We start from the raw sequence: 24,455 nt of genomic DNA, 5'->3' as shown, positions 1-24,455 counted from the left end.
TGAACAAATGAATGAAATATGAAGGGACTGAATGAATGAATATGGAGATAATAAATGAGTGAAATATGGAGAGACTGAATAAATGAATGAAATATGGAGAGACTAAATGAATTAATTAATAAATAAAATATGAAGAGAATTGATGAAATATTGAGATAATGAACAAATGAATGAAATATGGAGAGAATGAATGAATGAATTAATTAATTAATTAATTAATTAAATATGAAGAGACTGAATGAATTATTGAAATATGGAGATAATGAATGAATAAATGAATAAAATATGGAGATAACGAATGAATGAAATATGAAGGGACTGAATGAATGAATATGGAGATAATAAATGAGTGAAATATGGAGAGACTGAATAAATGAATGAAATATGGAGAGACTAAATGAATTAATTAATAAATAAAATATGAAGAGAATTGATGAAATATTGAGATAATGAACAAATGAATGAAATATGGAGAGAATGAATGAATGAATGAATGAATTAATTAATTAAATATGAAGAGACTGAATGAATTATTGAAATATGGAGATAATGAATGAATAAATGAATAAAATATGGAGATAACGAATGAATGAAATATGAAGGGACTGAATGAATGAAATATGGAGATAACGAATGAATGAAATATGAAGGGACTGAATGAATGAATGAAATATGGAGAGACCAAATGAATGAATGAATGAAATATAGAGAGACTAAATGAATGAATTAATGAAATACGGAGAGACTGGATGAATGGACAATTGAATAAACAAATAATGGAAAAACTGTATGAATGAATGTTGGTTTGGGTCGGTATGCAAGTGAATAAGGAAATAAGTGAGTAAATAGGGGAGTGTGAATGAATACGTAAATAGTCAGGGAAAGAGTGAATGAGGGAGCAGGTCGATGAGTAAGTCAATAAATGAACAAAAAAACAGATGAATGAATGAACGAATGATTAATTGAAAAAATAATGATGACTGAATGAGTAAATGAACCAATATATATATATCTATATGAACGATTAAATGAGTAAGTGATTGGTTAAATGAATGAAAAGCTGAGAAATTCAGTTAGTGAATGAAAACTGACTTCTCAGACTTCCTGCTTTATTAAACTAAGAAATAATTGTTTTTCCCTCAGCTTGAGTTTGAGTCAAAGACCAAATGATGTGATTATCCAAGTTTAACCACATATCTTTAAACAGCTATTTGTTATTTGGAAAACAACTGTCCTCAGGTCACACCCTAATCTTCATCTATAAACAGCTGTAGAGTCACTGCACTTATTATTTATGTATTAGTCACTGACATTGAGAATTCTCATCATCTCGCCTCTTTAATTTGGTCGGTTGTGGGTGGATGAGTCTGACACTTAATGAATTAATATTGTTAACCGTCTTATAACAAGCATGTTAAGAGGTCAGATATGAAAGAGCCACTCAGAAGTGTACAAACAGACGTTTGGGGTATTTTTTTGTGCATGGATGTTCACAAATAGAAAATTCAAGGACATTTTATTCAGTACTATTAAGTAACAGCTCGAGAGTGTTATAGGTGCACGGAAACATGCTCTTTGGAGTTCAGATGTACCTCAGTTCTTTATTTTTGAGGTTGTTGTTAGTACATCCAGGATTATCTGATATATATTCACATTCTGAGTGATTCTCCATAGACCGTGAGACTATAGTCCAGTTGTTTATATCTACAGTAGGGTTCAGAAGTCTCAAATCTTTTGTATTCTTGTCTAAATTAAGTTTATTAGTTTAAGATTTTAAAATATCCTAACATTTTCTTGATAATTCCAAGTTTAAATGAATAAAGAAAAAAACAACGCTCTCTTAAAAAAATAAAAAAAACTTAATAGGTCACTCAACTACGGTCCGATAAACGATTTTAAAGTTCCATTGGTGTATAAGTGTGTATTAGTACATTTTAACAATATGCAAAAACTACAAACCCGAAGTAAACGACAATGCGAGTTATCGTTTCCAATGTAAATCTTCTTTCTTGGACTACAACAACACACGGATTGTAGGCAACAGTTTACTTCCTGGGATTGGTGATGTAGACAAGACCGACATTATCATAATTCCTCCAGCTTGGACTCACAGCCTGTAAATTAACTCCTGTTAGCATTGCATTGTGAGCGAATCTTTCAAACATGGTAAGGAGCGTCACGTTTCCGGCTGACGTCAGAGGTATTCAGGCCAATCACAACGTACAGATTTACTGGCCAATCAGGGACACAGCGCTTTTCAGATCGATGAATTTTGTACAAAATCAATGCGTCTGAGGCCGCAGTATATCTGGAACTACAATTTTTTTTAATCATAAACCACGTGAACACATTGTATTATACCAAATACACAAAATAGCCTTGTTTTTAAGCATTGAAATGAAATAATATAGAGACGCCATAGAAGAAACATTTTTGGTTTCCAAAAGACCATTTCTCTCTTACTTTTAAAAGTCTGTAGGACCTTTTTCCACTACAAAGAGTCTTTTGTGAAACACAAAGGTTTTGTGGATATCAAAGGTTTCTTATGAAACCACACAGCCTTAAAAATACATTTTAGGAATCGTTTTTAAAGAGTGTGAATTGTAAATGTATGTAATGTAGCGTATTTACCTTGAACAAACTTATACGTGTCCTGACCGGATGTCTGTTTTAAACCCATCATGCTTTTGAAGAAATGTTTTTGTCCTCCACTGAAAGCAAAATGTTGCATAAAATGACAAAATCACAGCCCATCAGAAGATTTTTGATGTTTGATATGTGATGCTGGATTGGTACCTGTGAACATGGCTATACCAAACACATAACAAAAAATCAACAGGCAACCTTTTTTATTTATATTCGTTCATCAATGGTTTTGTATGAAACATAGATTGCTTGTATAACATTACATTAATAATAATAATAATAATGATAATAATGATAATAATATTAATAACTCATTGAAGAACAATAGGGTCCTTGCACCTTGCTCAGACCCTAATTAATGTTGTATTACATTAGTCTGAGTTGCTATTAACAGATACATCATTGGTTAAACTATATTTTCAGTAAGTAAATATAAAAAAGCAAAGCCAGAGAAGAACCATTGTTGGTTCCTCAAATAACCATTTAGTCAAAGGTTCTTTTTTTAGCTTTTTATAATACGAAGAGCTTTTCCCACCAAAAAGAACTTTTTTTAACCCTTTAACTGCCTCATTTTGAGTCCCTATATTTTATTGAGAGGAGTACCTAACTTAACTCAAGCTGATTGAGCCATCTCTACTATTCGGTTGAGCTATGTTATGCCAAAAAAATCCACTAGATGTCAAAGTGTCAATCAACAGCACTTGTCACAACACATCTTTTTAGATGGATGTCAGAGAGAAAGAAATCACTCCTGCTATGTGAACTGTTTTTGTTGAAATTTTGCAAGGAAAGCATATTGTTTGACATATTACACTGTAAGAGCCCTAACTTTACAAAATTATGTTACTTGGTGCCATGAAAAAAACTTTCGTATGTTTTTAACAATTTTCAAAAACGTGCTCAACCAAAAGGTTGATTTATCTCTTTATGGTAAATGTAGAAAAGCTAAGGTAATGTTTTCAGATCATCCATTTCTGCAGTAACAATGTACTATTTGCTGAGAAATATAAATTTCTGATCATTTACAGCTATGAATATGACACAACTATTGTTATTTCTTATTGAATGTATTAATATAATTTCCTAAGTATGTATTTTTTGCCACTTCTGGATATTTATTTAAAATAAATATAATGATTTCATATAATTAATGTATGGAAATCATAATTACTGATTAATTAATCAGAAATTACTTCTTCTTAAATGATGTTTTATATTGTTTAAAGGATTGTTTCTAATGTTTGCTTACTCTACACAGCATTGCTGGTTTACAAAGAAATGTTCATTTATCTAAAAAAAGAAAAAAAAGACTGTTGCACTACCACACTTGACTGTGTGTTTCTTAAATAAAAAAGCCTAAAATGCCATTGTATTACTATATTTTTTCTTCTTTTTGAATGCAGAAAAATTTAATGTTTTTATTTTTGTTACTTTTTAGTTATTTTTTATTGTTAAAAAAAATTAACATTTAATTTCCTGCGTTAAAATGAAAACCTGTAATATTTCAATATTTTATACTTTATTAGACAAAGAAGATTTAATATACAAAACTATTTTATTTTGATTGTTTTCTTTATTACTATCATAGTTCATTTTTTTTTTATTTCCATAGTATGTTTGAATTTCTTTTGGTGATAATTTTTCTTTTGGTAGAGGCCGATTAAAAAAAAATGATGGGATGTGTTAAAAAAAATACATTGGGTGTGTTAACTAGCCACATAAGGAGATAAAAAATGCAAACAAATAATTTTTCAAATGCATTTTTCTTGGTGTGGCAGTTAAAGGGTTAAAAGGAAAGGTTTTTCGCATGTTAAACGGATAGTTCACCCAAAAATGAAAATTCTTCAATTACTCACCCTCAAGTTGTTACAAACCTGTTTCAATTTCTTTGTTCTGCTGAACACAAATATATTTTATTTCATAATATTCTTTCCCACTATGGAAGTGAATAGTTCTCGTGCTTTATTACAAATATCTTTCTTTGTGTTCAGCAAAACAAAGATATTTATGCAGGTTTGGGACAACATTAGAGTGAGTAAATGATGACAGAATTTTCATTTTTGGGTAAATTATCCAAGTTCTTGATGAATCCATTGGTTCTTCTATGGCATTGTAAAGCAAATTTTTGTATTGTTACAAACAATTCACAGCTCATTGTACAAAAGTTTTGAACGGGGACATCAAAAACTAAACTTAAAAGACGTAACTTAGCTGATAGGACCAAACTTTTAAAATCTAGGTGAGGATCTTTCAAGTATTTCTGATCGAGCAATTTGCCATTCACTGAATAGAAGGTGTTCAAAGATGATGTGTGAAGTTCCTCTCCCGCTTCTTAATTAACTGGCGTTCCTTCGGCATTCTTGGCATGATCAAAAGATCTCTGCAGACAGAACAGTGAGATGCCTTCGATTAAAATGAGCCCTGAAAGTATATTAATAGCTAAGTCTGTTAGGACTCCCAAGGGAAACGCTGAGATCCAACTCTTATGAATTCATTTAGACCCCAGGAAGCCTGAAGGATAAGCCCACTGTCACTCTTTGTATCTTACGATCTAGTGTATTCGGACAATGCACATTTAATTTGTTTAATTATCACATGTTAAATATAATATAAAAAATTAACTGTAATATGTGACCTTGCCTGTTAAAATCATTACTCAGTCAATATTGAACAAATTAAGGTTTTATTATCATATTATACAACAGTACTTTCTTGTTCTGGAATCTGATTGGCTGAGAGCCTTATCCAGCCATGCTATATTCCACCAACTGATACAAACAAGGTCCAATTAGGTCTTCGTACTACTTCACTTATTTTCCTCACCCCTATCTGCTTTGTGCATGAGCCGGTTTAATGTTGAGTGTGTGAAATACCTGACGAATGCAAGAAACAGCTCCACCTTGGTGTTTTTCACTTGGTGTTAAGTGGAAAAATTGCAAGGAATTACGCCCGGAGAGTGGACACCCCTCTCTTTCCTACTTGGCCTCGTTTTACCTCTCTCCTGTTCATTAAGGTGATTGACACTGGAACTAGAGAGGGTCAATAGGTGCTGGTGTGCAATGGGGGAGGAAAGATCTCTTTGTAATCCCTTTTTTGTTTTCTTTTTCAACTTTCTGTCTCTTTATTTTCTTTCCTTTTCCACACAATTCTTTCGCAGTTGCTTGGTTGTTTAAAGGCCGATTCGATCACCCACTCGCTGCCAATAAACCTGTCGAGTTTTAATGAAAATATTCTCGATTAGGAAAGCACACATATACACATCAGGTACCTCACTAAAACTACTGCAAATTCAGCTGGAAACATCATGTTTGTGATTTGCTTTAAGAAAAGGATTAGGAAAGACTACATAACAAGTTTTTCTTAAACACTGATGTAGTGAGCAATGCATGTAGTCATGAATCCAGAAACCATACCCATTGGCCATGAAAGACACATTTTAGTGCCAGGGGTTATTATGTGCCAATATTATGCAAAATCCACATACACAAAGTGTTTGGACATACACAACACAACCACCCTACAATGGAAAAAAATGCACCAGAGCAGTCTCATTAAACATACAGTTTTGATTCTCTTGTTAATGTGATGTCACACAAACAAATCCCCGCCCACAGCCACTGACTGACTGGTTAACTTTACCCAAAATCTTTTCTAAATAAGTTTGTTGGCACGTTGTATCGCTAATGCGACTAGATATACTGCCGTCCCAACCTACAGGGCTCGCAAAATCACTAGCCCGACATCCCGGGGCTATTGTGAATTCCTATTGAGCTACCCAAATGTATCTTTGCTCTGTCCTAGGGAGGACATTTTTTTATGTTTTTGCATTCTCTCAGATTCAGTTAGGTAATCATGTTATTCGGGCATCAGGTATTGAAATCACGTTTACATGTACTTTCACTTTCCATTAGCAATCACTCGAACTGGGAGTGGCAGTACTGAATTGTCATTGATACTCTGGTTTAGCGCTCAATTTCCTCCGATGTCGTCTTGTCAATAATTTCTATCCTTATTCCTCACGTAACAAGTGAAACTGTCTGTAATGTGTGCGCTTTTCTGCTTCTCCGGGCTCCGCTCTTCACAAGTACGCAGTTACCGTGGGTTCACACCAGCCACGTTTGAGGTGTCAAATTCGCGTCTACCATGTCTTGTTTGCCGCTTAAACATTTTAAGTTTACTCGCTTCATTCACGCTTGAAAGACGCGCGTGAAATTCTAGTTATCAAGACATTCATGCGGAAATTCGCGTCATGGGAGGGGCATCTGCGACTCCGCCGCTTTCTGTAATCACGTCACTGCTAGAGCAAGATCCTGATTGATTAATGCAGCGCATTTTTCCGGCAAAGTTAAAAATTTATAACTTGCACGTTTCCCGCGGCAACACACAATTCGCACCATTCATGCAAACTAGACACGCGAATGAGGCGGAATCGCTTCTACCGCGCCGTGCTAAACGCATAATTCGCTGCGCTAAAGACCTCCACACGCGCGTCAATGCATCTTTACATTTACTTAACATTGAAATCACTCGCGCTTGATGCCTTTACCGCGGCTGGTCTGAACACAGCATTACTCTTGTACTCAGCAAATAAGCGCAAATTCAAGTCGTTTACAAAAATAACAATTGTCTTTTCATTTTTGACCTTAGAGACAACATTGTTTTAGCATTTATTTTGTTCTCTTTCATCATTTATTAACTTAATTATGTGAGAAGGAAAATATATTTGAGTGCTTTCTGTCTATATGGAGAGATAATAATAATTATAATAATAATTAGTTACATTTATATAGCGCTTTTCCAGTGCTCAAAGCGCTTTACATATGAATGGGGGAATCTCCTCAACCACCACCAATGTGCAGCATCCACCTGGATGATGCGACGGCAGCCATATTGCGCCAGAACGCCCACCACACACCAGCTTATTAGTGGAGAGGAGACCGAGTGATATAGCCAATTAGTATGAGGGATGATTAGTAGGCCAATGGGCAAGTTTGGCCAGGATGCCGGGGCACACCCCTACTCTTTTTCGAAGGACATCCTGGGATTTTTAATGAGATGATGTTAGAAGGGGGTGGGCAGGAACAGTTGGCTTGCATGGAAAACCAGGATTTATCAATATTCTACATTATACAATGTATTTTTTTATTTGGACTACTTATATTCATTTCGGGCTACCAAAAATTTTACCTACCAAGGATTTTGAAATTTTGCGAGTCTTGCTGTATCTTGTATAGAGTTATGTTAAATCCATAAAATATCATGGAGGGAATGCTTCTTCATATTTCATTTCATTTTTTTTTAAATCTCAAAGCCATTTTGGTTTTGTTAAAGACGCATTTCACACAACAACAAAACTTAGTTTTATGTCGATAGACCAACAGATTTGAGTTGATGCTCTTTGACATCGAAAAAATATTGAGGATTGGCAAGTGATATGTTAAAAAGAGATCTTCTCTGTTTACCGCTGGGGTTCATCTGCTTATTTCATGGTAGTTTACCTTGTGCTGTTCAATTACAGATCCATTGATTAAGATTGACAGATGATCAAACTTCAATCCAAATCTTGCATGTAGTTATATGCTTGTGTGTGGCTTTTGCTCATGCATGAATCTGAAATAGTCTCTCTCTCTCTCTCTCTCTCTCTCTCTCTCTCTCTCTCTCTCTCTCTCTCTCTCTCTCTCTCCATCTCTCTATCATAAATCTGATGCTGCTGGGGTTCCTCTTTCAGTTCCTGATGTTGTAAATCTTTCATGACTTGTCTTTCATTTTCACTTTTTTCTCTTGCTAGTCCTGTTTTTCTCTTTCATCCTCTGATTCTCTTGTCTTTTCGTCTGTCCCCGTTCTCTTCTTCTCCTCATCATCTTCCTCCCTGAAACTTCATCGCCCGCTCTCTGCTTTGCCCTTGTTCTTGTTCGTCAAGTTTTTAGAAAAATAATGGCTGGGAGAAGAAACGAGAGAAGTCACAAATGAGATCTTTTCAATATCTCAAACATCGCTCCTTGACAGCAATGAGATGAAATGGGGAGCCAACTTTAGCTTAAATCATGGTGCAGTTTTTGCAGATTGTCAGTGTGAGGTACAATTGGTAACCTTGTGACTTTGGCAGAGACAGCTAACAAATTGCCGTTGCGTGTCAGTGTCCCAAATTTTGGTTCCTGTTCTTGCAGTGCGACAAATGAAGAACCAATAAGAGCACAGTAGTTGGAGATGTGCAAATTTATGCAATTGTTTAGTATGCATATTATTAACTTGAATGATAAAATATGCAGCAGATATAATTCATAGTTTCTGCACTTTTTGTTTTAGTTAGGTAATCAGATGCAGGCCGGCAGTAATTGTTGTGCTTCCAGGTTATGGGTCAGCAAATTCCCATACTGTAATTAGGCAGTAATAATTTTGCTAAATGCTAAACCCTGGCAGGTGTGGTTTGGTACAAGCGACAGGGGGTTGATGTAGGTTTGAGGATATATGAGATATTTTGGATAAGAAGAATGATTTTTTTCTTTGTTATTTTTTTCTTTCTCTGTTCTCTGTGTGACCCGATGAGCAGTAAACAAGAGGAATCGTGGTTCTCTTGGTAAGGCACTCCAGTCAACTCTTAAAGCTCTCTCTCTCTTTCTCTCTCTCTCTCTCTCTCTCTCTCTCTCTCTCTCTACCTTTTAAATTATAAAGTTCTTCCAAGCTTGTGGCATGCTTTCTATTATTGCCCAGATGATGTTCAGATTATTACCCGTATTCTGCCTTCGAGTCATGTTAAAACGTTTTTATCTGTAATTTTTTAGTAATACTAAGTTGTTTCCAGTATCAAACTTTCCTTAAAACAAGATGAATTTGTTTTAAAGGGATAGTTCACTCAAAAATGAAAATAATGTCATTAATGACATTCATCTTCAGAACACATTTTAAGATGTTTAAGTTTAGTCTGAGAGCTTTAGACCCTCCATTGTAAATCTATGTATGGTATACTGTCCATGTCCAGAAAGGTAATAAAAACATCATCAAAGTAGTCCATGTGACATCAGTGGGTCAGTAAGATTGTGTTGAAGCATAGAAAATACATTCTGGTCCAAAAATAACAAAAATTAAGACTTTATTCAGCATTGTCTACTCTTCTGGTTCTATTGTGAAGCGCATGCGTGAGACTAAAGTCACGTGACTGCAGTGATGCAGATGACGTGTTATCCTTAGACATGTTTGCAAAGTTTTTTTCGAACTTACAGCGTGCGTCTCCCTTAGACTGTAAATGAAGCTCGGGCGCACAAAAAAAAGAACAGCTGGGGCGCACCAGATAACACGTCAGCCGCGTCGTACGTCATTCACATCACTACAGTCACGTGACTTTAGCATGCGCTTTTTGCTATTTTTGGACCAAAGTGTATTTTCGATGCTTCAACACATTCTAACTGACCCACTGATGTTACATGGACTACTTTGATGATGTTTTTATTACCTTTCTGGACATGAACAGTATACCGTACGTAGATTTTCAATGAAGGGTTAACAAGCACTCTGACTAAATTTAAAACATGAGGGTGAGTCATTAATAACATTATTTTCATCTTCGGGTTAACTTTTCCTTTAAAAGCAAAATGTGCATAAAGCTTGTTTACAGCGAATGCACAATTTGATGAGGTTTGTACATCACCAAACAAGAAAACATTTAAGTTGGGTAAGAAAATGAAACTTAATTCATGAAATGAATATTTTAGATGCAAAACCCTCCAAGTACATAAAAAATCTCCATTCTGTCTTTACTGCCCTTTCTAAAAAAAAAAAAGGTTACAGACTCAAATATTTGGTCAATAACTTAATATATCTCCTTTTACCTGGTAAAAAGTTCTTGCACGTCGACATGCGCACACCATCGTTCACCCAATTCATCTTCAGTGCACTTTGGACTTTGCCACTAAGTAATATCATTATCTCATTTTATCTCAGTTTAGCGGTTTTTGCATCTGAGCTCTTCAAATGTTCTTTTAAAAAAGCTCTTATCTTACACACCCCATATAAATGTATATGTGCGAAGGATGTTTAGTTATTTTTGCTGGAAAACAAGCATAAATATTGGTTATGAAATGACTTCCGTTGTATTTATTATATAGACAAACATAAACAGCACCGCAGTTGCATTACAGTTTGCATGCTTTGCACGTACTGTAATACTGAGGTCATACGACTAGAGGTTTGTTGAAAAGTGAAAAAGAAAGTAATATCAAATTATACTTTTCGTAAAATAGCCAACATTACTATTTCTCCATAATACACTTTATTTTTCTCAAATGTGCACTATGCAGCCAAACCCAATGCAAATATTTCTTATTCTAATTCACATTTGGTGCATTGTCGTGCAAAATACACATAAAAACACCCATAATATAAATCCTAATATAAATAAGCATTATATCTGGTATTTTGAAATGGTTTTGGGGCCCTTTACAGTTAATGAGAAATCCTGAAGATAAACTCATAAACACAGCATGATATCCAGTATCCAACTGGTTTATAATGTGCACACCCATCGACCAATCAGAGTTACGGAAAAAATAATATGCCTGGTCCTTCTTTTCTGTCAGGCTTGATTTTCCATTTCTATATCTGTGTGTGTGTGTTCGTAATCTCTCATGTTGTGTGTTCAGATGGATTTATTAGAGGCTTATGATAATGGATTCTCCTCAGAGACAAATTTAATATCTCCACATGTCATAATCTCCCGCACTACACATGTATACACTGGATTAAGATTATTGCATCCGATCTCTCTGAATGACCCCTACGCTTTACAGACTCTTGCATGTCCCGATGGCAGTGTCCTACATTGTTCTTACAATCATTTCTACAAGCTCAGGCAGCTAATCTCTTTGCCTGATGAAAACCACACCGTGTCAACACCATGTCAAAACCATTCCGACTCGTGCCGGAGACTGTTTAACTGACTGACAGCAACTTTACCTCCGATGCACGACACACTGTTTTTTTCCTTTAAAGAAAATCCTACTTATTGGCTGCGTTCTCCAGGCTACTGTACTGTACTTTTGAAAAATAACACCCAGCTATAATCAGCAGGTCCTGAAGCAATGACTGAGAATAGACAGACTTACAAAATTAGACTGTCAGCAGTGGTAAAGGATGTGATGTTGAGTGTGATTCTTTATTTTTACTTTAAAGCTGCAATTTGTAACTTTTTTTAAGCTTAAAATAAAAAAAGTTATTGAGCAAGTACAGTGTTTAAAATAGTTTTCTTATCATACCACAATTCACAACGGTAAGCGTATAATAATGATTAATAAGTTGAGCTGTCGAGTGAAATGTCAGTTGTTTATTAATACACATAAACCTAAGTATATAAAGTAAACTGCAGTTTTATGTTTAAACAGAAATGGCAATAAAGAGGCGAAAGTTTACAGATTGCAGCTGAAAAGGAATAGGTCACCCCGAAAACAAAAATTGGCCCATACCTATATTTTATCATTTTTCACAGTTATTCTTAAGTCCCCGTGAACAGGAAGTCGCCATCGACTTACGTATTGTGACGCACACCAATCAGCCATAAATTTAGGACCACCTGCCTAATATTATGTTTGGGCCCCTCTTTTGCCACCAAAACAGCCCTGACGTGTCGAGACATGGACTCTACTAGACCTCTGAAGGTGTGCTGTGGTATCTGGCAAAAAAAACGTTAGCAGCAGATCCTTTAAGTTTTGTAATGGCGCTTTTCCATTGCATAGTATCCCACAGTTTGGTTTGGGTCGTGTCAGCTTACTTTTGGGGGCTTTTCTACTGGGTGCAGTACGTAGTACCCAATACTTTTTTTGGGTTCCAAGCGAGCTGAGCTGATACTAAAATGTGATGCAAAAACCCAGTAGATCACTGATTGGTCTGAGAGAATCGTCACTACCAGCATAATCGCTATAATGAAAAATTCTAGCTTTACCTTCGTGCTAGGTTGCACTGTCTCGAGAAAACCTGTTGTCATCTGTAAGTTCCCAAACTCCCTTTTAGCAGTGAAAAACATCCACATAGTTGAGAATCAGGAACACCATACCAGTTTTTTCCAGACTTGCAGTTTGTGGCAGCACATTTGCGACATGCACATCTGCATATATGCTTAAATGCATCTGAAATGAGGCTCAGTGGAGCGTGTCGCCACGGGTGTTTGTACAGAAACTATCATGTGGGACAGAGGTAGTGATAAACGCGATGTGCAAACATCTATTTGTGCTGGTCAATTAAAATTTTGTGGCGGACTGAGAAATAAATTAATGTTTGGGAAAAATGTGCGTCCATCCTTTACAAAATAAATCATGTTGTAGAAATATCCATATTTAAAACTTCATTAACGAAAATAACTACCTTTCAGTAACGCCGCCATCTTAGACTCCTCTGTATTCAGGAGAGAGTATTATCGTAGTGTACGCACTTTTCTTAGTGACATATGACAAATTCGGAGGGCGGGGGCACAGAGCAGCAGCAGAGAAACCTCCGTAAGTTACGTAAAGCTCTGATCTTGAATGCCGACGCGACTAAGATGGCAGCGCTACCAGAAGGTAGTTATTTTCGTTAATAAAGTTTTAAATATGGATATTTCTACAACAACAACGTGCGGATTACCCTCAGAAGACCTTTGTTTATCATCCTGGAGCCGTTTGGATTTATTTTGTGAAGGATGGACGCACTTCTTTTGGACTTGGAGGTCGTGGACCCCGTAACGTCACATTTCATTAACTGAAAGATCTAAAACATTTTCTAAAATATTCGAAAATGTGTTTGTCTGAAAAACGATGGACATATGCAACTCAGACAGCTTGGGGGTGAGTAAATCATGGGTTTAATATCATTTTTGGCCAAACTATCCCTTTAAGATCCAAGTCCACACCTTGAACTCGTTGTTGTGTTCCTCAAACCATTCCTGAACCATTTTTGCTTTGTGGCAGGGTGCATTATCCTGCTAAAAGAGGCCAATGCCATCACGTAATACCATTTTCATGAATGAGGTGTACATGGTCTGCAACAATGCTTAGGTAGGTGGTACACATAAATGGCAGGACGCAAGGTTTCCCAGTAGAACATTGCCCAAAGAATCATACTGCCTCCGCCAACTTGTCTTCTTTCCATTGTGAATCTTGGTGCCATGTGTTCTTCACGCAAGTGACGCACACGCACCCGCCATCCACGTGATGTAAAAGAAAATGTGATTCATCAGAACTGGACCGTGAACCAATGGAAGAAGGTGGCATGGTCTGATGAATAACATGCCCATTGTAGGCGCTTTCGACAGTGGACAGGGTCAGCATGGGGGGAGCACTGTGATGCACTGTGTGTTCTGACGGCAGTGGTTCAGTGGTTCACATAGGTTGTCTAAAAATCGGAAGGTTGGTGGTTCAATCCCCAGTTCCACCAAAACAAGTGTTGAGGTGTCCTTGAGCAGACCTCTAACCCCAGCTGCCCCCGACGAGCTGAATGACGCCTTGCATGGCTGACGCCGTCAGTGTGTAAATGTGAGGCAATACGTAAAGGGCTTTGGATGGCCATGGGTCTATGAAAGCGCTATATAAATGCAGTCCATTTATTATTCTGACACCTTTCTATCAGAACCAGCATTCACTTTTTCAGCAGTGGACCACATGGCCAGCCTTCGCTCTCCACTTGCATCAATGAGCCTTGGCCGCCCATGACCCTGTCGCCGGTTTACCTTTTAATAGGTATTGACCACTGCAGACCGGGAACACCCCACAAGAGCTGCAGTTTTGAGAATGCTCTGACCCAGTCGTCTAGCATAACAATTTGGCCCTTGTCAAAGTCGCTCAGATCCTTACGCTTGCCCATTTTTCCTGCTTCTAACACATCAACTTTAAGGACAAAATGTTCACTTGTTGTCTAATATATCCCACCCACTGACAGGTGCCATGATAACGAGATTATCAGTGTTGTTCACTTCACCTGTCAGTGGTCATAATGTTATGGCTGATCGGTGTATTTCCAAGTGTAAAGGAATTTCACACAAGGAAAATAGCAGGCATGGCTTGTGTTTCCACTGTGAATTGACTGGATATAGTAGGCGTTTCATTCAGAAATGGAACTTACAGCAGACTGAGAGTTGGAGGGGCGGGGTCAACCCATCAAATTGACGTTATCGCCAAAAAGAGAGTGGAAGTACTTTTTCAGATTTTGATTTAAGTTTATGATGGCACATGAATCTTTTAAAAAATAATGACCCACACGGATAAATTGTTTATACACTGCAATATTCCTTAAAAAAATTAATGGGGACTTTAAATAATATTCTGGCTCTTCCTAGCTTTGTAATGGCATTGGATAGTGCCCCATTTTCAAAGCTCCAATAAAAGCACATTCATCATTCAAATGTAATTCCATGCTTTATTAAATGTCTTCAGAAGAGAAGCAGTGGGATTTTGTATAAAAATATTTATATTTCAAACTTTATAAACTACTATCACTAGCTTCAGACAACGGCATATGCGCATTCACAAGAGATTTAAGTTGAGATATAAATATTTTTTCTTGCAGAATCCCCTCACCTCACTTCAAAAGACATTTAATAACAGTATGATTAGTTTTTGATAGATGGATGCACTTTTTGGAGGTTTACAAATGGGCCACTAAACAAAACTATTACAAAGCTGAGAAGAATACTATTTAATATAACTCTGACTATATCTGGTTGAAAGAATAAAGTCTTATACACCTAGGATGAGTAAAATATGGACTAATTTTACTATTCCTTTAATGTACATATGCTACCTGTAATAACTACTCTTATGTTGCTTATAGTTGCTCGTATTAATACTCATATGTTGATGCAGACAAGTAGCGCAATTGGGGTGCTGGAACAACTTTTCTATAATATCAGTCAGTCAGTTCCCATGGTAACCCAACAATGAAGTTCAGCGTCACCATTGTCAAGGCTGCAGTGACGTGTCAAATCGGTTTAGTCCAACACAACCACCATACATGTCCAAGTTTTGCTTACGTTTATAAATTGGGCATACATTTATAACGTGGCAGCTTATGCAAATTAGGGTGCATGCTGAGGAGCGAGATTCAAACTTAAGGAGCTGTTTTGCAACACATGCTAGCTACATTACAAAAACTAAAATTTTGGTTATTTTTATTGTATTCTGCTATACTGTATATTCTGTCCTTTCGCTTTCTCCTGTCCAGCTTCATTTGACATTCATTGAAATTTTTTATTTTTGCACTTTCGTCTTCAGCTGGGCTTTTCTGTCCTATTTTACGAATGCATAAATAACACATATTCCTCACAGCATCTGTCACGGTTGTATTTGGAGGTTGAGAGACTGCATTACGCCTTTCTATTCACTGATCTCAGATGAGATCAAACCTTGTGTGTGTGGCTGGTTTTTCATCCGATATTCATTTTCTCACCATTTTCATTGATTCCTAAAGGTATTGTTCACCCATAAATGAAAACCCTGTCATTATTTACTCTACGTCATGTCTTTTCAATCTTGTATGACTTTTCTTTGCATGGAACAAAAACAATTTTAGAGACTAGTTGATTTTTTTCTCCTAGGCAAGTAAATGGGGACTGAAGTGTTCAGTGTTCAAAGCATACCATCAGAGTGCTTTTTACAACTGAGGTGATACGTTAACCGAGTACAAAATAGGAATATTTCATTTGTTTTTTTATTGATAATCTTTCATTCAAAGTATGCTGTTATAAGATGGGACTAGAGCAGTGAGTCATTGACTTATGAACCAAATCAGTCTGATTCATTATGAATCATTCAGACTGGTGTTATGAACTTGATTCAAGTAAAAATGAAAACTTATCTAAGATTTCAACATCACTACTATTCTGAATGTGATAAGATTCAATTAATTTACTGTAACCGTACATTTCATTTTGTAACATAGTGTAAATTTCAGTTTCTTATACGTACCAAGGTACAGTACAGTAAAGCTGTTACTGGAACAGTCCCCTTTAAAGTTCAGGTACCGATATATACCTTTGAGATACCGATATATACTAATGTGCACCCCTTAAGTACAAATAACATTTTTAAACGTGCCGCCCTAATGTCAGCTTACAGGGATAGTTCAACCCCAAAACATTTCTGTCATTATTTACTCACCCTTATGTTGTTTTAGACCTGTATGAATTTCTTTTTCTTTTCTTTTTTTTATGAAAACAAAAGAAGCTATTTTGATAAATGATGAGCACACAGAAACTATTGACTTCCATAGTAGGAAAAACAAATATTATGGAAGTATTGTGATAAATGAAAAATATATTTTGATAAAATATTGACAGATCCAGTTGACAGATCCTTTTAAATTTAATATGATTAGTTTTTCCTACTATGGCAGTCAATGGTTTCCACCAGATGTGTGCTTATCATCATTTATCAAAATTTCAAGACAGAATTTTCATTTTTGGGTGAACTATCTCTTTAACTCTTTCCATGCAAGCATTTTATAAAAAGTTGCTAGCCAGTGCCAGCATTTTCTACGATTTTCACAAAAGTTGAATGCCTTCCAGTAAATGTTCTTCTTTATATAAATTAACATACAATATATCAGGTCCAGGTCTCTAACTATTGACCTATAAGCATCCTTCCCACTATCTTCAAAGTCTTTGGAAAAGTAGTTGCAGCAACATCTTGATTACAAAGCTTCATTACATCCTCTCCAGTTTGGTTTCAGAAAACTATACTCAACGGAGACAGCATGTGGCTATTTAATAGAGGAAATAAAATCAAGTCTGGATAGCGGAGGAGTTGTAGGAGTGTTCTTTCTTGACCTGCGTAAGGCATTCGATACAGTAAACCACGGACTACTAATAGATAAATTAACACATTTCTCTCTATCAAGTAGAAGTACAATAAACTGGATTTAATCTTTTCTCAATGCAAGGCAGCAATGTGTATTGATAAATACTGTTACATCTTCCCTACGAGCATGCACCATGGGTGTGCTGCAAGGCTCTATATTAGGGCCCTTGTTGTTTTCTCTTTATATAAATGATTTTCCGTCTGTGTATATTAACGCTGATGACACAGTGGTGTATATTCATGGTAAAACTATTAAGGATGTTGCCCGAATGTTAACTGAGGAAATGAAAAAGATCTCATATTGTTTAATTTAACTAATTGTTTAATAAGATTTAATATTGTTTTGGGGATAAATGTATTATTAACTTGATTTGTTGACATTAGCCTGTCCAGGGACTGCAGGGGTAAATTAGCACAAACGCTACAACTTGGTAAAATGCTCCTCTCCTTCGTAAGGTTAATGTATATTTTACACTGTCCTTGTTTAAATAAATTAATTAATGAAATGAAAATGGGAATATCAAATGAAAGAACAGACCCTTTCAAAAAAGATATATATATATATATATATATATATATATATATATATATATATATATATATATATATATATATATATATATATATGTTTCATCCTACCTCCATTTGTTTTCTTTTATCACCTTTCAAATATGGGTAAGTTTCTTTAAAAATACAACATTTTGAAAATTGCGTTGGGTAAGAGCGCCACCTGGTGGAGAATAGCGGAAATACAGATTACCAGAAAAACTCTTGACTCTTCGTCTTAATTGACGAAATAGCTTGTCAATGGCGGGGAAAGAGTTAAGTGTATGAGTCTATAAGATTTGCAATATATTACTTGTGTAACATGAACCACTTGTATGATACTTTCGATGCTTTTGCATAGTTTCCAAAGCTTGAAAGCTGCAGACCCTATCTATGTAACCAAATGAAAGAGTTGACTGCTTAATTCTTTAAAATTTCTCGTTTTGGGTTTCTTTAGAAGAAAGTCATCCAGCGACATGAAGTTACTGAATAAAGTCTATAAAGACCAAATTTTTCATTTTTGGGTGAACTATCCCTTTAAAGATGCAATCACATCCCATTATCAGCATTCATCGGTCTCTCTCCATCTTCTGCTCATTCTTTCCCTCCACCCTCATCTGTCTTCCATAGACAGTCATTTGACTTTTCCTTCTGCATGTATTATGTTTCAGATAGAGAAATGATTCAGAGAGAGGATGAAAAGAAGCAAAAAAACCTAGCGGCTCATCAGAAAGCCTTATCTCTCTTCCTGTGATGCTGAGTCTATTAACCTGATTGATTGTGCCAATAATCAGCCAGTCTTTTATTTTTTTAACTAGTTTTTCTCTTTTCTCCATTTCAGACATTATTGCACCCGCTGAATTGGTTGCCCCGGTGATCGTGATCGCACCTAAGAACACATCAGTGGTTGCCGGGGCGAGTGAAGCGACTCTGGAGTGCGTCGCTAATGCAAGGTGGGTTGCCCCCGACTGCAGTGACTCATCGCCAGTCGCTCCATCGCCATTTACAAAGATGTTGGTCATGGCTATTGAACAGTTAACGTCATTGCATTGTATTTTTGCATTCATCCAGAGGAACATTTTATTGCTTGGAGGTTCTTTTATAACTCCTTTAATGGAGATCTCAGTTGTGTTTCTACTTAGTCTTAGATGTTTTTCCTTAAATGGCTTGGGAGAGATAAAAACAGAAATGCGACAATGGTTAAAATGCATTAAAGGGACACTCCACTTTTTTTGAAAATATGCTCCTTTTCCAGCTCCCCTAGAGTTAAACATTTGATTCTTACTGTTTTTGAATCCATTTAGCTGACCTCCGGGTCTGGTGCTAGCACTTTTAGCAAAGCGTAGCACAAATTCATTGAATCTGATTAGACCATTAGCATCACGCTAACAAATAACCAAAGACTTTCGATATTGCTAAGAATTTCTAAAGGCTTAGCAAGCCATTGTTAAGATCTCTTCTGAAACTCCAATGGGGATTTCTGGGTCTTTATAGGTAGATTTTAGCGAATTGAGCTTGCGAATTGCGACCAACGGCTCAGTCCACCTCTCACCCCTCCCTTTTGAAGCAAATAGAGAAGCTACAGCAGCGTCATAGGTCAAACACGTCATCGTCTTAAACAACGTAGTGACAAAACGCACTCTGTAGAGCAGTTTGTCCATTTAGGGCTACTGTAGAAACATGACAGCACCTTTCATGTAAGGGGACCCGTGTTGTATGTAGATAAAAATGGCTCATTCTAAGGTAATAAAAACATAACGGTTTATTATTTAAGATCTTCATACAACACTTAAAACATAGTTATGTATATTATATTGCATTTCTGTCAATAGATCCTCCTAAAATGTACACATTGCACCAATAAAAAGGTCTCTTGGGGGATTTGTCTTCCTATGGGCGTGAACATGTTTATGAAATCAAACTATAATTCTGTACTTAAAAGTATTTTCAAGCATAATTATTGTAGTTGTACAGTTCCTTAAACTTTTGTTTTCACTCCGTTTTGGATGTGCCTGTGTGTTTTGGTGTGAGTCAGGTCTCTTGACAGACTGCAGGTGTTCTGGAAGCGTAATGGGGTGAGACTAACAACAGGAGTGGACTCATTCAGTCGCAGGCTGGTCATCAGTAACCCCACTTCAGCTGACACAGGCCTGTATGTTTGCGAGGCGGCGCTCACAAACACCAGCCAAAAAAACACAGAGGCCAAAGCGTACCTGTCAGTATTGGGTAAGACCTTGTTTTCTGAAAGGAGCCTTTAGGGTGGTTACTGAACAGCGGTAGTTTAGCTGATAAACTGTTTTAGACTTATAATCATTGATTTATTTGAATAATACAGAAAACTTCAATTTCACTCTGCTATCTGTTGACAACTTCTGGACATCTGTTTCTAGTACAAGCACATCTTCGGTCGACTTACACTTAATAGGGAAAAGCAGAAATCTCTAAAGCTATTTGGCATTCAGCATGCATGCATAAACAAATAAATATATGACTTCAGAGGTATTATAAATAACTTTTTATCAGCCCAATTCAGACAAAAATACTGAGTTTTCAGATTGGTCCAACTAATGTTATAACAAAAGCACAGTAATGCCTTCGCCATTGTGATTGGAACGTGCAACGCAGAGTTGAAACTACACTGCACTGACCCTCTAATGGTGCATTTACGCCAGATGCGAATAAAGCGCTAAGCGCAAGTGATTTACATGTTAAGTCAATGCAAAGACGCGATATACATCCTGCGGCGCTATTTGCGCAAATTTAGGGTTTTGCTCGTTTTACGCACATAATGTGGTTTAAAATCTGAACTTTGACGCATATTCGTGCCACGTTAACCAATCTAGAGCTTGCTCTAGTAGTGACATGATTACGAAACAACAATGGAGGACAAAGTCATTGTCACTGTATGTGGACACCCAGAGTTGTACGACACATCTTCGTACTTTTATAGAAAAAAAAGTAGGTATCCCTGCCTTGAAAGTAGGGATGCATAACGATTAATCGTGATTAATCTATAGCCGAATAAAAGTTTTTGTTTACATCATATATATGTGTATAATAACTTTGTATAGATAAATACAAACACGTGCATGTATATATTTAAGAAATGTTTCCATGTGTATATACATTTGTATATTTATGTATAATTTAAATTATATATAAATATAAATACTTAATATATAAATATATTTTTTTTCATAAAATAATACATGCATGTGTGCATATTTATATATACATAATTATTATTTATAATTCACACATATGATGTAAACAAAAACTTTTATTCTGCTATAGATTAATCATGATCGCGTGTGTGTGTGTAAACATAGACTACAAGCCAGCTAAAGCGTGCAAATTAAGCGTACTTGCATCAGAATTTCCCGCGCGAATAATGTAATTTCACACGCGAAAGAAGCGAGTAAACTCAAAATGTCCAAGCGTCCCACTACGTGCGATTTATTTGCTGCATTCGTGTCTGGTGTGAACGCACAGTAATGCTGTGTTCAGACCAGCCGCGGTGGAGGTGTCAAGCGCGAGTGATTTCAATGTTAAGTCAATGTGAAGACACGTTGACGTGCATCTGGAGGTCTCGCGGCACGAATGAGGCATTTAGCGTGTGCGGTAGACGCGATTCCACCTCATTCGCGTGTGTAGTTCGCGCGAATGGCACAAATTGAGCATTGCGCACTACTTGAAAAATTGTAACTTTGGCGGAAAAACCATGCCATGTTAACCAATCAGGAGCTTGCTCTAGTAGTGACGTGATTTTAGAAAGCGAGCAAGGTCGCCAAAGCCCCTCACATGACACAAATTTTTGCATGAATGTTTCGATGACTAGAATTTTACACGCGGCCTTCATGTGCGAATGAAGGAGTAAACTCAAAATGTTCAAGCAGCAAACTAGACGTGGAAAACGCGAATTTCACGCCTCAAACGCGGCTGGTGTGAACCCACAGTAAGACTTTTGCACAGTACTGTATGTCTTTATATGGTCAGTAGTTTTATATATCTTTAGGCCCCTCTTATAACCATCATACTTCTCTTTGATCCAAAAACACAAATATTACACTCCACCACCAAGATATTTGACTAAAAATGAGCTATGAATATTTATACTCTGCACCCTTATTAGAAAGAGCAACGGATATTCATTCAATGAGCTTATCTGACAGGTGTGCGCCTTACATGATTGGGCGAAAGAGAGGCATGCATATGCATGAGGCAGCCAATGGAGTGATGAATAAATTGGGGCTGTTGGAGAGAGACTTTTATAGAAAGATAAAGTGAACATGTCAGAGCAGCCAGCAGCGGAAAAAGAGAAGAAACCAGGGAGGTATTTATTGTTTCTGCTGTTGAATCCAATCCAGGCCCAGATCTGAATTTGTATTTCGTGATCTGCATAAGAGTGAATACGGGCTGATTCGTCGGGTAAGAAAGAAAAGGCGAGCAAAAAAGATGAGGAATAAGAGAACAGATATAGAGAAATTGTGACATTGTTATGCAGTTGTTTTTTTTGTTGTTATTTGTTTAACCATTCCCCCGCTCAACCCCTCCTTCTTTTTTGGCATCATTCTTCAGTAGGTGAAAAGCTGTTATCAGCATCATGCTTAACAGATCCTTTGTCACTTTTGTTTCGAGTGAGAGAAAAGGCAAAAAAGCGGCAGGTGTGTGAAAAGGTAACGAGAGTCGTGCTCTTCCTGTCACGAAATCTGAAAATAAAGGCGAGAATAAAGGAGCAGTAGATGAAAGGGTTTTGTATAAAAGCTACTAGTGAGATGAGCTGAACGTAGCAACGAAGAATGCTGGTTAAAGTGTGCGCCTCCATGCTTTTTACATGTAGTTTAGTGGAAGTACACATTGATGTGTTCATTCCATCACAGTGGATGTTTTCTACTTTTCATATTTACTTAAAAAAAGTTTTTAAAGTGCAAAATGTGTGGGTTGTAACAAACCCAAGTTTTATGTACACTAATAAGTATGTGGTCTTGTTTTGGTATAAACACAGAGCCTCCGTACTTTACATCAAAGCCAAAAAGGATGGTGATAACTGAAATTGAGAAGACTATTGAACTTCAGTGTCAGGCCAAAGGTAAGCCCCGCCTCCTGTCCCAGATTTTTTAATGTATGTTTACGCTGACACTGAGATGCACCACCAAAACAGTGGAAAGTTGTTGTTTTTTGATTCGAGAGCTGTTGATTTAAGATTAAGTAGGAACACAATGTGATGATTACAAATAAGAGCATCATAACTACCAGAGTTAGTAAAAAAAGTAAAAAAAACAAACTGTCCCAAAGCTGTCACTGGGACAGTACCCTTTAAAAAGGTCCTAATATGTACCGTGTATAGATATTTATACATTTACAATATTCACCTTTTGAGGTAGTAATGTCTACCAAATGATGTACAAAAATGCACCACTATGTACCTTTGTCGTACTAATATGCACTCTTTGCTACCAATATGTACCTTTGACGTACTAATATGCACTCTTTGGTACCAATATGTACCTTTGAGGTACTAATATGCACTCTTTGGTACCAATATGTACCTTTGAGGTACTAATATGCACTCTCTGGTACCAATAGGTACCTTTGACGTACTAATATGCACTCTCTGGTACAAATATGTACCTTTGACGTACTAATATGCAATCTTTGGTACCAATATGTACCTTTGACGTACCGATATGCACTCTTTGGTACCAATATGTACCTTTGAGGTACTAATATGAACTCTCTGGTACCAATATATACTTTTGACGTACTAATATGCACTCTTTGGTACCAATATGTATCTTTGAGGTACTAATATGCAATCTTTGGTACCAATATGTACCTTTGATGTGCTAATATGCACTCTTTGGTACCAATATGTACCTTTGAGGTACTAATATGCACTCTCTGGTACCAATATGTACCTTTGACGTACTAATATGCACTCTCTGGTACCAATAAGTACCTTTGAGGTACTAATATGCACTCTTTGATAGCAATTGAGACCATTGAGGTACTAATATGCACTCTTTGGTACCAATGTGTACATTTGATGTACTAATATGCAATCTTTGGTACCAATACCTTTGATGTACTAATATGCACTCTTTGGTACCAATACCTTTGATGTACTAATATACACTCTTTGGTAAAAATACTTACATTTGAGTTACTATGCACTCATTGGTACCTATATTTACCTTTTGAGGTATAAATATGCACTCTTTGGTACCAATGTGTACCTTATGATGTACAAAAATTCACCAGTATGTACCTTTGTTGTACTAATATGCACTCTTTACTACCAATATGTACCTATGATGTACCAATTTGCACTCTTTGGTATCAATATGGACCTTAGATGTACTAATATGCCCTCTTTGGTACCAATATGTACCATGTATGAGCTCTTCAGGTGCAAAGGTGTTTTTTTAAAAGGGTGCCGGCCCAGTGACA

The 24,455-nt window shown here is 36.5% G+C and overlaps 1 protein-coding gene across 3 annotated transcripts in view; it reads left to right on the top strand.

Moving 5' to 3' along the window:
• The window catches only part of sdk1b (sidekick cell adhesion molecule 1b), a 328,241-nt gene that overhangs the window by 152,832 nt on the left and 150,954 nt on the right, over positions 1-24,455 (top strand). For 2 of the 3 annotated variants that reach the window (XM_065254359.2, XM_065254357.2), the window contains 4 exons: positions 9,197-9,223; positions 18,847-18,958; positions 20,041-20,231; positions 23,011-23,094. In XM_065254359.2, the coding sequence (XP_065110431.1) occupies positions 9,197-9,223; positions 18,847-18,958; positions 20,041-20,231; positions 23,011-23,094 (414 nt within the window). The remainder of the gene's footprint in view (positions 1-9,196; positions 9,224-18,846; positions 18,959-20,040; positions 20,232-23,010; positions 23,095-24,455) is intronic. The other variant, XM_065254358.2, reaches the window with a different exon arrangement.

This window comes from Paramisgurnus dabryanus, chromosome 4, assembly GCF_030506205.2.
Source record: "Paramisgurnus dabryanus chromosome 4, PD_genome_1.1, whole genome shotgun sequence".
Taxonomy (NCBI): domain Eukaryota; kingdom Metazoa; phylum Chordata; class Actinopteri; order Cypriniformes; family Cobitidae; genus Paramisgurnus; species Paramisgurnus dabryanus.
This window is presented reverse-complemented; position numbering and strand designations above follow the sequence as displayed.